Below are 12753 nucleotides of genomic sequence, written 5' to 3' on the forward strand. Positions count from 1 at the left end.
CCCGGAAGTTATACCGTTTGAATATTTAGGTCAGAAATCTTGGGTCAGAAATTCTTCCTATACTTTTCAATTATTTTAGTCAAATTGCACGGCTTTTTAGATGATTTAATATAGTGCTTTTGATATCAATCAATATTTAATGTAAATATAGATTTCGGTCTTTTTATTTTGTTTTCTGGAACTACTGTGTTTTAACAACTATACCCGGAAGTATTTAGAAGTGACACTCGCATACGTTCCATGCTACAATTGTCTACTCTTTAAAACTATCTTTTTAACGCCCAATCGAACTATGAACCGCTGCACAAGACACGTTTTCACTGCTGACTGGAACCTCGTTCTACGGTTTCCAAGAAAAACACGGACAAAGTGCCAGCCTTGTTCGAGAACGGCTCTTATTTATCTGAGTAGGGGTCAGACCACGGCCGCAAAGGAAGCTCCAGATGCTGGGAAAGAAGAGAAGCCTCCACTACGAGCCATTGACTTGGCTCAAAAGCTCCGGCAGGAGAAGTCCAATACTCGGGCAGCGGAGCCCAATGTGTCCCCCCAACAGAAGAGGGTGATGGACCTAAAACGGTTCAGTCTGCAGCTTCAAAATGTCCATCCCAATGTGCTGGCCAAGCACCTAAGCCAAGGAGTGCTCTACCAGGATCAGAATGTGGTCATCATCAACAAACCGTATGGTGTTCCTGTCAGAGGTAAAAAACCAAACAAACGAGTACTTAAAGAGATATGAAATGAAACTGAACGCTTTCCCCTTTCCAGATTCCTCTGGGGGGACGTCCATCACATCTGTGCTTCCTGTCCTCTCCAAAATGATGCAAGGTCGGAAGGTCAAATGCAAGTCTCAGCTACTGCCCTGTCTCAGCCTAGAGAAGGAGATGACGGGTGCTCTCTTGCTGGCAAGGAGCGAAGAAGCAGCAGAGCACGTATTGAAACTCAATAAAAGTAGTGAAGTGCACAGAAAATATTGGTAAGTTTTACTGTCCTGAATAAGTTAACACAGTAGTCTTTTCTCACTGGTCACAAAGGAGGCTTTTTGTTTGATGGAATGGTGAGTGAAATAAACCAATTTGTGTCCTCAGGGTTGTCACAGTGGGCGTCCCAGTGCCGTCTGAAGGCATGATTGACATTCCCATCATAGAGAGAGAAGTCACTGGTTCTCAGCCTCACTACAAGGTAGACATCTCTGCTTCCTATTCTGTTATTATTTAACCTAGCTCTTCTGTATCTATTTTTAAATTGCAGATGGCTTTAAGCCCCGTTTACAGAATGAATGACTCAGGCAGTGGACTAACTAAAGTTCGAGCCAATCGCCAATCCCTTCCTGCCGTCACGAAATACAAAGTTCTGGACAGCAACGCTGGATGTAGCCTTGTGGAGCTGCAGCCTCTTACTGGTGAGGAGGACTGGATCTAGTTAAGTATCTATCAAATTGAGTTGTACTGTTTTCACAGGAGTGAAGCATCAGATGAGGGTCCATATGGCATCTGCATTGACATGCCTCATTTTAGGCGACCACAAATATTCACACTGGAGCAAACTGGCACCACAGGTAGCATCATTTAAGCATTTTTTTCTCAAACCTTTTTTAAAATTAAGTCTGATTCGTCCTCAGAATACCAACCAAGAAAATTGTCAGATTTTCCAAGCTCGCATTTGCAATCTAGATTTTCGTTCTCACTTGTAAACCACTGACATTTTGACCCGCAGAAATTACCAGAGCACGTGCTGGGGAAACTCGGCTTGGAACAGAGCAAAATCCGACATCTTCCGCTTCACTTGCACGCTCGTCAGCTGACACTGCCTGAAGTCGGTCGTGGAATTATCAGCGTGCAATGCCCCATGCCGAAGTTCTTCACGCAAACACTTCGACAACTGAATTTAACTTTTCCTAAGGAAAAAGATACTTTGTGATTGAGTGCGACTTTTCAAAGTATCTACTATTAAGTGTAATATTATGTCAATAAATACATCTAAACTTGAGTGCTTTGTTTTGATTCATGAGAATACGAACGACATTACAAAGCACAAATAAATCAAGCGTGCTCAACACTACTTCGGCCGCAAGGACTGTCTTCTTGTATTTAATCATCTGTACACAAAGATGTTGGAAATGTCTTTGAGTCTCTCAATCAATCATAACCTTTGACCTGAGAAAGTTTCTAGTCTCCCCAAAGACTACAATGTAGCACTTTACTTTTGGGACAACTTGGATCAAATACTTGAAAACAGGCACAAGGTCATCTTTGTACATATCAACACAATACAAAAAAAAAAAAAAAGGTGAGCAGTGGTCCCTGCAAGGAGGTTGGCATGGTAACAAAACATAAGAGGTTAAAGAAGAGTAAACGGTTAAATACCCTCATCTTGAAACTACTTGAACCTGGAGCAGTTTCCATTTTCCCCCATAGTCCAGTCTTACATTCCTGAAAACTTTAAGAGGACAATTTCATTGCAGGCTTCAAACCCGTTCATTGGGTTCTCCATGTGATTGTTGAGATTTATTGAGCCAATTAAAGGGCAGCAGTCAAGAATCTGATGAATCGTACAATCTTCCTCTCGCTCCACACGTCTGTCGTCTTAACTCTCGGAAGCGGCACCGATGATCTCCTGGATCTCTCGGACCACCAGGATGCGCGCCAGCGTTTGCTCCACCTGCTGAGTGGTGAGAGGCTGAGACGAGTACCACATGGGGCTGTTTGGCGCCACCACAGGCTCCGGGGTCATGTAGTACGCGTCGTTTCGACCTTTGACGCTTTGAGGGCTGTATCGAGGGAAAAAGGCGGTTACAGGAAAAGGAGAAAGATGATCTGCAGAATATTTGTTTTGAGTGCAAGCTCACCATTTGAAGAGATAAAAGTCGTAAAGTTTGATCGGACAACGGAGTGGATTGTCTGGATCCTCGATCTGCTCGTCGTATAGGTCATCTGGACCTGTAAATTAAGTCACATGAGCAAAGTGTTTTTCTTTTACTCAAGTGGCAAACAACATACCTTTATGTGAGCTCTGCCCTTTCAGAAGGCGGATAGTAGTTGCTTTGTCCTTGGTATTGGTAGGGTTCTTCCTGGTGTGCCTTAAGACCTTGGAGAAGGCCACCTTTAGGTGCTGCTCAGGTGTTAACAGACGAAAACACCTGCGGGCAAAAGCATTTGTAACCATTAAGAATCGACACCCATCAGGCCCGAGAAAACCTGCAAGTCATCGATGGCACCAAAGCACTACTTTTCTATTACACAGCACTATGGCCTGACCATTTATTTGAGGTGTGGTGGATGATACACCTGCAGTCCAATAGAGCACAGGGCAAAAGAAAAAAAACTCACTTGGTGTTAAAGTACATCAGAGTTGTTAATAAAGTCCAAGGTGAATGTGCGCCAAGCTGTTTACATTCCCACAGCATCTCCTCTGTCACATGACTCGGAATGATGTAACCTTGCAACATGACCAAACAAAAATTAATTCCTCGTCTTACGTAAACAAATAATGACAATAAAGAGTGATGGGAGTTTGTCTTTTACCGAGAGGATGAACACTGGGCTTCCAACCAGTGAGGATTTTATTTAAACTCTCACAGAATCGAGTGTAGTATGGATCAGAGAAAATGTCATCCACGCGTCCATTTTCAAAGAGGTACTGTTGAAAAGGGGGAGAAAAAAAAATAAGCAATGGATGACCTCATACAGCATTTGATTGCCAGGCTGTAGGACAAGTATTACAAACCTTTTGTATACACAAGAAGACATAATAAAGAACATCTGGAGCGAATTGTTCCTCCTCTGATCCTCGGGCCTCCTGCGTCATGAGGGCAAGCCCGAGATTGAGCTCGGCTACTGCACTGGAGATCAAGTCTTCTTGAAAACGCAGCGGTTGGCGACCTGCACGCAAAGAGATCGGCATTTGTCGCTGCAGGAGTTCTTCTCAAAGTACGCTAGCTGGGAGTTGAGAAGTTGACTTACGGCCAATGGGTGCAAGCTTTGTCTTGTCCTGCTTGCTTAGCTCGACATTTTTCCTCTTGACCCACAGGCGCCATACCTCCAGACCCTCGTCTGGCTTCAGAGAGATGGGAACTAAAATTTCTGCAGACGGTTCAGCACTAGCCTCGCCTTCTCCTTGTTCCTGTACAAGACAATGAATGATTTCTGGAACACCTTTCCAGAGTTCCTGAGGGTTCCACAGTGTGTGGAGGCATTTAAAAAAGGCCTCAAGACATTACGAAATAAAATGTATTATTACCATTGCTACTATTATTATTATTTTAAACAATCACTGTATGTCAAAGTAAAGGTTAACATTCATTTTTTCATTCTTCAACTTGATAAACACTTCACAGTAACACGGAAGGGACCACAACATTGCACAATAAATGTTAGTGTACATAATAAAGTAAAAATAAATGAAAAAAGAAGTCTAACCTGAAGGTGGATTTGTTGCTCATTTCCGTCTTCTTGGTTCTGTTGCTGACTGGGATCCCATATGTGCACCGACTGCGTTGTATTGTAAGTCCCACCTACAGTCTGGACAGCTACTGGGATGTGAATGTTCCCATTCATAAACTGGGCGGGAAACAGCGTCTGTACTATTTCCTCCTGTGTCCCGCTCGACACAGACTGCCCATCGGTGGACCTCGCAGAGGAACCGGCCTTGCCGTTGGCGGCGGCAAGTTGCACCGTGTTGTACGTCTCCTGCGGTATGGCGATGTGAGTCACGCCCTGCTGCTGAGCGGTGGAGTACACGGGGATGGTCCACGTCTCCCCTGTGGGCCCGGTGATGGTTCCCGTGGCACTATACAGCTGAGTGCTGTCGACGGTGAGCAAATCGGGCCTCAGGGACACGTAGTTTTGTTGCTGCCCTTGAGGGATGGCGATGACAGTGGCCACTTGCTGCCCCTGAGGAACGGCGTAGGACACCGTCAAGGGAGCGTCAACCTTGCGCTTCTTGGCGGGTGGAAGAACAGACGAGACGGTAGCGGTCCGTCTCTCGGTCTCCCTGGGAGAGTTCTGTTGCTGCGGAGGAGATATAGCCTCGATGGTTTGGATGTGGATCTGTTGTCCGTCTGGTAATTGTATCTGCTGTCCATCTTGGAGCTGGATGTGCTGGCCTCCCATGAGTTGAATCTGCCGTCCATCTTGGAGTTGAATCTGTTGCCCGCCCTGCAGCTGGATGTGCTGGCCGCTCGGGAGCTGAATTTGCTGAGCGTCTTGCAGCTGAATCTGCTGTCCACTCTGCAGTTGGATCTGCTGTCCGTCTTGCAGTTGGATCTGCTGTCCGCCCGGCAGTTGGATCTGCTGTCCATCGTGTAACTGAATCTGTTGCCCGCCCTGCAACTGAATGTGCTGGCCGCCCGGCAACTGAATCTGCTGTCCACCTTGTAGCTGTATCTGTTGTCCGGCCTCCAGTTGAATATGCTGGCCGTCCGCGAGCTGTATCTGCTGCGTACCTTGCAGTTGGATTTGGTGACCACTTGCCAACTGAATCTGTTGCTCTCCGCTCACAGCTGCAACCAGCTGTGCCTGAATCTATTCAAATAGAAAATGTTCCACAACAAGTGATCAGAATGAATCAGTTGTAGGATGTGATTGAAGGTGTACAGTGGAACTGGTACAGTGTACAGTGGCCTCCAATCTTAAGATTCCACCGCTATTGATATGGTACCTGCTGCTGCTGCTCTTCTGTCAGCTCTTCCTGTGGCACAAGTTGAGAAGTTGACATTCCTTGCATGTCTTGTTGAGTGGACGTGGCCATCTGCAGGACCGGCTGCTCCTGGATCTGGACCTAGCAGAGAAGAAGAGAATATAAAACATCATCAACCTATCAACAAGCGAAATTATCGCAAAAAACACCGGTAGATATATAAATGATAATAAATGTTTTTATTCTTTTTATTTTCCTTGACCTTATTAGAGAGCCATTCATTTTCACGTCTGCACATGAAGTCACAAGGTAAATTCAGATAAACAAACCTGCACTTGAAGCTGCTGCTCCGATTCTGAATGCATGGAAAGCTGAGGTGAGATCTCGGCCGAGGTCAGCTGTACCTGTCATAAGCAGCAGTTTTAACACATCAAACTCAAACTAAGCCATGAAATAAGTCAATAAAGTCAGTTCTTACTGGACAAGCCAGCTCCAAGAGAGAGCCAGCGACCTCTGTGCTGTCAGTGTAGACACAGTTGTTGGTCTGGTCTTGATAGACCATAGCTGCGGTGGTGGTGGTAGTGGTGGTGGTTGCCCCTCCCTGCTGACTGAACTCCCCTTTGGAGAGGGACTCCAGGAACTCCTTCATCCTGTGCTGGGGTACAGTTCGGGCTTTTTGCCGCACGTATTCGTCAAACGAGACCACACCGGCCTCCTGCTCGTTCATTGTCACTGGACCTAGAAAACAATCAAAAGAGGGGCTTAACTCAATCAGTTACAAATGCCTGTTAAGTGTGATATGTATTTTCACAAGTTATGTGTTGGTTCATTCTTGACCCTTTTTCTAGACATGTTTAGATTTTCACGCATCATCTGACAGTCAACTGCATCGCTGTTTTGCTCTTGATCATTATTTTTAGAAGATTTTATGCAAACCTAGCCCCCTTGGCTTTCTGTAATAACTTATGTCAGTGTTATCATATGTTGATGGTTTCTGTGTTTAGCAGGGTTTCTAATAAGATTAGATGTTAAAGAATAGGTAAATTTTTATAAAACTCATCTTTAAAAAAAAATAAAGAAAAGAAAATCTCGACCCAATTGTCTTTGTATTTAGACGTTGGCCAATAATTTTAGAGAGCCGTAACTCCCCTGAGGTTAGTCAAAAGATGTTACAAAATCGAATTTAAATGATCTGCCTGATCACTGTAGTTTTATGAAAGTCATTTTTTAAATAATTTTACGCACATAACCTAAATTGCAAGAAAATTTGGTATTTCAACGGATTACGAAGTGGCGCCGTAATTGTGGTCTGAATAATTACTATGATTTGTATTTTTTCCTGAAACAACAGCGATCAGCTCGTGCTTGTTTCTTAAACATTGACCATTAAGTCAAAAAAATACACATAAAGGCACCAAAGACACGGTAGCCTGGGCTCATGTACAAACTGAATGCACATAAGCTAAGCTAACTGTTAGCAAGCTAGCATAGCATAGCTAGCCGAACTGAATATCCTCGGTCCGTATGATTACCTCAGCAGATAATTATGTTTATCACCTAACATGGTCGCGTCGATTGAAAAATATCAAGACTAAACTACACAGATCGTTACTTTATAACGCAACAAGCCTCCAATTTTACATCGGACAACATGACGCTAGCTAGTGCTAACGCTCGGATCCTGTCATGCTACCTTAAATAAAAAGAAATCGGCTCCTTTCCGCCAAGGCACGGTGTTTAAAAACTAAAAAGCCGATAATCGTCCAGCAGCTACCATCAGCATGCTATCCACCCCGTCGCACAGTCCATGCAGGGCAGACGCTGCAATTCCACCAATAATGCTACGATTAGTTTGCAACAACTATTTCACAACGGCAGTGGTGAACAGGCAGAGGCAAGCAGGCGGTCTCTTGTCTGACGTCTGCGCAGAAATCCAGGCGGCTTTCGATGTCGATAAACGAGGAACCCGTGGACGAGCAAAGAAGCAGAACTTTTCCACAAGCCTGAAGATTGTCAACGACCAGACATCCAACTGTGTGTTTTTTTTTTGTTTTTTTTGTTTTGTTTTGTTTATCCAGTGTGATTTTGAAATGACGGAAGACTAGGCCCTGATGTGAAAAACGGGAGATTCTGTTCCAACCGTGCAGGGCAACAATCCGCAGAACCCTTCGCGTATTATCAGTAATAATTTAATACTACGAGCACTTCTGATAATGGCATAGCTTTGATATGCTGATTTTCTCATTTGATTAAATATATTTTTTTTTAATATTCCCGACTCAGCATAATAAATTGTAATGCAGCAATATTGATGTTGAACTGCATAATATCATACATAGAACAGCTTGTAATATTTATGCTAAAAGAAACAGGCTCTCAGTAGCTCCCACATTGGCAATATTCCGTTATATTGCATCTCCTTAAATTGTGCATGTGTAAATAAATGATGGCTGTCAAGAGCAATAAATGTGACTCTTTATCTTGCAACTACACTGTGTTTTAAAATGTTTATTTTAAAAAATATAATATAAATACGATTTATAAAATGTGCTATATTAAAAGAAATGGCAACAAATGTAAATGCAAAAACTTTAGAGCGCACCATTTTTTTGTACTGTACATTGAAGCGCTTCTTGTCAATGTGGAAGGCATGTCCCTTTAACAGCATCTAACTTAGCCAGTCCCCCTTAAAGAGCCCGGCGTGTGCAGTGGAGGCCGTCCCCCTGCTAGCTCCTCTTCATGCGGCCTCTCCGCTCCTCTTAAGGTGGACCGGGATAGATGTGCCCCATGCATAGACCCTGTGCATTTAACATGGGCAGCAAATAGTTAATTCTTATGTTAGTGCCTGGTTGTCAGTGCTTTTCTGCAACTATTTGTGATGCTCAGCCTCCGAGTCTCCATGTACTCTGCGTGATTCTCTTTTTATAAGAGCTGTATGATATTTTTTCTGTAAAAAAAATCGTTTTATGCATTATTACACAATTCTACTGCAGTGTTGTATTTTCATGCACAAACTAATAATATTAAAACGCCATGTAAAGTAACATTTTAGAATGAATGAATTTCTCTGAGTGTGTTAGTGTGGAGTCAGATGTGCACTTTAACTTCACGTGACTGTGTGCTACCGTAAGAATCTTAATCTAATCCTTTTGGGAAGGATTTACCTGAACATAACTGTTGTAGACAGTGGCAGATGGGGGCCAGGAACTAGTTTCAAAATTGGAAGATCCTTATAAAATGTTTTTTAAATTTTTATTCTGGTTAATCTTTGTCTGAATATATGAGCTTTGAGGATGCACCCATGCATTTACTTCACATCAGTTTTGTATTCGTTGATGGGTCTTAGGAGCTGACCCATTATGGGACACTGCCAAGTAAGCAGCCGGTGCAGTAATAAGAATAGGACGCCAGCTTGAAGGCATGATGTGATGGTCCACATTGTTGAAAGCTCACTTTGATGGACTTCATCAGCCGCCTACGGAGCAGCTATACCTGATGCATTAAAAGAAGCCAAAAAGATTCACAGGTATCCTGTTAATTGTTTAAAAGTGTCAGTAGATTGTTTTAGTCATGTCGTGTCAGGTCGATTCAGATATTTTAGTGTGCTTATGTGTGCATGTAGAACTGTGAAAATTATTTTAAAAATAGTGATCTGGTTTTAAAATAGCATCTGGTAATACCTGCACTGTAATTTAATTATGCGCTAAACAGTGTTTCTTTGAAAAAAATATAAACAATAGTGACAAATTGTGTTGCAGCCTTTGTAGAGGAGAAATTCACAAACAAATGTTACAATTTGTCTGTGCAGTGTTGAATTTTTGCACAGATGTTGTGGCGTGGATAAATGAAGTGGATTAGACAATGCTTCTTTTACCAAACATCCCTCTTACGGAGATTTATTTTTGTCCACTTAACCATTTATGAAAATGGTTTTAAATGTTGGAATAATGCAATCATCTTCATAACAAATAGATGTATTGCGTAATATAACAGTTCATATCAAACATTTTTCCTTTATTCTACAGGCTTTTGATTCAACAGGGTGGGTAGAAATGGAGTGTTCCTCTCTGCTCTTCGTCATTACTCTGGCATTGTGTCATTCACTTGGAAGCTTTTCAGATTCACATGGTGATTTAATTGGAAGGACTCAAAGCACAGAGTCCATCATCCATCCAGTGAATGACATCATCAGAGGCAACAGCAGTAGATTGGATCGTGCAATCCCTCCTGTTACAGAGGAAACCAGAAAGCAAAAAAAGTTGACGTCAAGTGAAATGATTACTCTTCCGCACTCACTGAGTGGAACAGCTAACACCAATTCTTCAGTTACAAAACTCAATCACTCCAGTGTAAAATCACAGGACATTCTTTTGGAAGGCAGCCGTGCAAGAGTTGATAATCATGCTCAAACAGGTAAGTTAGTGTTGAGTGCCATGCCGTTAGAAATGAAAATCAAAAGTCTCTAAAACAAAAGGTGAATAAAAGGATAAAGACTGTCCTCCCTTACAGGTGTGGACCACCCTGTGGAAACCCGTGTGTTTTCCTCTGTGACCAATATATCAGGATCCGGACGACCCTGCGTTCAAACGTCTTGCGTTGTTCTCGCCAATTACAACGGCACCGACTTGCTATGGGACGACATGAGGCGCACGCTGGCGTTCGCCTGGGAAATCCACGTCTTCGGCTCGGCCAGCCTCTTCATCCTCATGGCGTCCGTGGCCGTTTTAGGAATGGCCGCTGCCTCCACTCTCTCTTACCCCCACTGCGGTGCTCTGATGCTGGCTAACAGCGCCCTGATTGTGAGTGGCGCTTTGAGGGCCATTCACCTGCTACTGGATCCTTACGGTACTCGCCAGATCGTGTCTCACACTACGCTGGCAGCACTGCAGAACATTCCCATGCAGCTGTTCCTGTGGGCTCAGGTCACCCTCACACTTGTCACTCCCAGGAGGTTCCAATTATTCCTTTTCCCAGTCGTGTTACACCAGCCTCAGGTGTTGGTGGCGTTGGTTGTATCACACTGCGCCGTTTTGCTAGCAGCCGATTTGTATTTCACTGCTTTCTTTCCACTTCTCTCTCTTATGCTGCAGACTTTGTCACTCTGTTGGGGCCTTCCATTTTGCTTAGAAATACTCCTGAAGTCCCTTTGCTATTCAAATATGTTCCTCAAGTCCTCACTTCCTCGTGGGCTTCCTTTACAAAAGGTCGAGAGGTGCGCTAAGCGGGTAACGGCCGTGTGTGCCTGCCTTGGTATTATGAGCTGCAATCTTCAGATTTGCAGTCTTCTCTGGCTCTACGGCCTGATGGGCAACTGGAGGCGCTTCGGTTGGTGCTGGTGGCTCAGCCAGTTTTGGGCCAGGATCATTGAGTTAGCTTGGGGTTCATCATTGCTGGTCTTGGTATCCTGGATCTTCTGGATGCCTTCCAGGAGGCGGAGCAGGCGTAAGGTGTTTAACAGAGGGACAAGGACCAGCAGCTTGTGGGATAAGGTCTTGGCCAGTGTCCGAAAAGGGCAACTCAAAAGGACCGAGAGGAAATGGAGAAGACTGATACCAAATAACCTGGCAAAGCATAATTTCTCGCCAGCAAGTTTCAGCAACGGCTTGAGGAGTCCTTATGACGATCAACAATCTGTTATTGTATCGGAATACAAGCAGGATGCTTCTGGCAATATCAACTATGACTCACAGGCTACACTTAATATATGGCAAAGCTTTGGCGAGCGAGAATGTATTCTCTCGCTTATAGAATTCGACACGAGGCCCCCGTCTCCCATTAACCTGAGGCGCGGCACTGACGGCGCTCTTCATCACGGACAACTTTTGGCCGGAAGCCTGTTCACACCTCCTCCTCCCTCTTGGACGCAGTCGGATGGAGAGAATGGCATAGTGACATTCCCCCCAGCTTATGTTGGCTACGGCTGGATGATGGATACAGACTCCATCCCTGCATCGCTAGACCACTTCCAAGCCAGAGAGCCAACGCAGTCAAATAACGCGGCAACTGGTCACTATTATCATGGGGAATCACCAAAAAGATCTCAGGAAGAAGAACTTTGTTCAACGTTCTCATTGTCGACACATCAGAATGATTGGTCTGATGAGGATGTCACAGACCTTTAACAGATAACAGAGACAGATATTTATCCAAATAAAAAAAAAAAACATCAACCAATGTAGGAAATTGTACAAAGAAGCCAAACTTTAAAAAAGGCTGAATAATACACTGAAAAGATAGATGAAAAGGCAAAAGTGACAAAAAAGTATTTAAAATGTTATTTTGTAAAAGATAGTCCAGTCATTTTTCAGGACAGACATTTTGATTTTGCAATATTTGTAATATAATTTAGTTATCATAAGCCTTCAATTATAGTATTATGAATGAAATGATGACTTACAACTTGAGTATTTACATGTTATTAATCATGCCATGTAATGTATGTTTTTTTTTTACAGAATTTGAAGCTTTCAATAAAAGAAACTCTTCTTTTACTTTGGCAAACATGTTAAATTTATATTGCAGAATGTCAATCGCACATGACCTTGGAGTATATCGCAGTTGACTAGGTCAGAGGCGGGGCTATAGCTGCTGAGTCGCTAGCCAATCGGAGAGCACATAAAGATAAACAACCAATCACACTCTTGTTCGCATTATCTGACAATTTTATAAAAACTAAATTCACTGAATGTAACATGCATGTTTGTGGACAATTAAGAACGATATGTTGCAGTATTAAAAAATCAAAACTCACCACTGCTACCACAGAGGTCAAGCTAACCACACAAGTCCCAACTCATGAAGAGACCATTTCTTCCTCAAAGTCACAATTTCATAATCCTCCTTTACAATCTCACCAGTCCTTCCCACTGAAGCTGCCAGATGGACGCATTCAAACTATTTAACCTTGTGCTAATCAGATCCCTGTTTTGCATCCCCCTGGGAAATGTTTTTCTTACCAGCACAAGACCTTTTCCTACCCCTTATCTACCAGTCCACTGTGCCCCTCAAAAGACGTCTTTGTGTGGAATTTCAGATTCTCCCGCTGACAATCCATCATAGTCTATTCCAGCTAAGCAGGAGCATTATCCTGAGTATCACGCCATGCATGTGTGTACCTTG

The 12753-nt window shown here is 43.4% G+C and overlaps 2 protein-coding genes across 2 annotated transcripts; one reads left to right on the forward strand and one right to left on the reverse strand.

Annotated features, from left to right (window-relative positions):
* Nucleotides 1-98: 98 nt before the first annotated feature.
* LOC119123666 (mitochondrial RNA pseudouridine synthase rpusd4-like) lies at nt 99-1984 on the forward strand. Its single transcript, XM_037252945.1, has 6 exons — nt 99-698; nt 766-973; nt 1086-1179; nt 1249-1399; nt 1458-1555; nt 1714-1984. Exons 1-6 carry the CDS (start codon nt 293-295, stop codon nt 1915-1917), a joined length of 1161 nt encoding a protein of 386 aa, XP_037108840.1. The 5' UTR covers nt 99-292; the 3' UTR covers nt 1918-1984.
* Nucleotides 1985-2074: 90 nt separating this feature from the next.
* Nucleotides 2075-7566, reverse strand: LOC119123655 (glutamine-rich protein 1-like). The gene is made up of 12 exons (XM_037252924.1): nt 7328-7566; nt 6113-6372; nt 5964-6038; nt 5656-5775; nt 4416-5519; nt 3960-4119; nt 3724-3878; nt 3522-3636; nt 3327-3435; nt 2997-3136; nt 2846-2936; nt 2075-2767 (listed from the first exon to the last, which is right to left on the reverse strand). Exons 2-12 carry the CDS (start codon nt 6359-6361, stop codon nt 2584-2586), a joined length of 2502 nt encoding a protein of 833 aa, XP_037108819.1. The 5' UTR covers nt 6362-6372; nt 7328-7566; the 3' UTR covers nt 2075-2583.
* Between the last annotated feature and the right edge of the window lie 5187 nt (nt 7567-12753).

The sequence above is a fragment of the Syngnathus acus genome, chromosome 5 (genome assembly GCF_901709675.1).
Source record: "Syngnathus acus chromosome 5, fSynAcu1.2, whole genome shotgun sequence".
Classification (NCBI taxonomy): domain Eukaryota; kingdom Metazoa; phylum Chordata; class Actinopteri; order Syngnathiformes; family Syngnathidae; genus Syngnathus; species Syngnathus acus.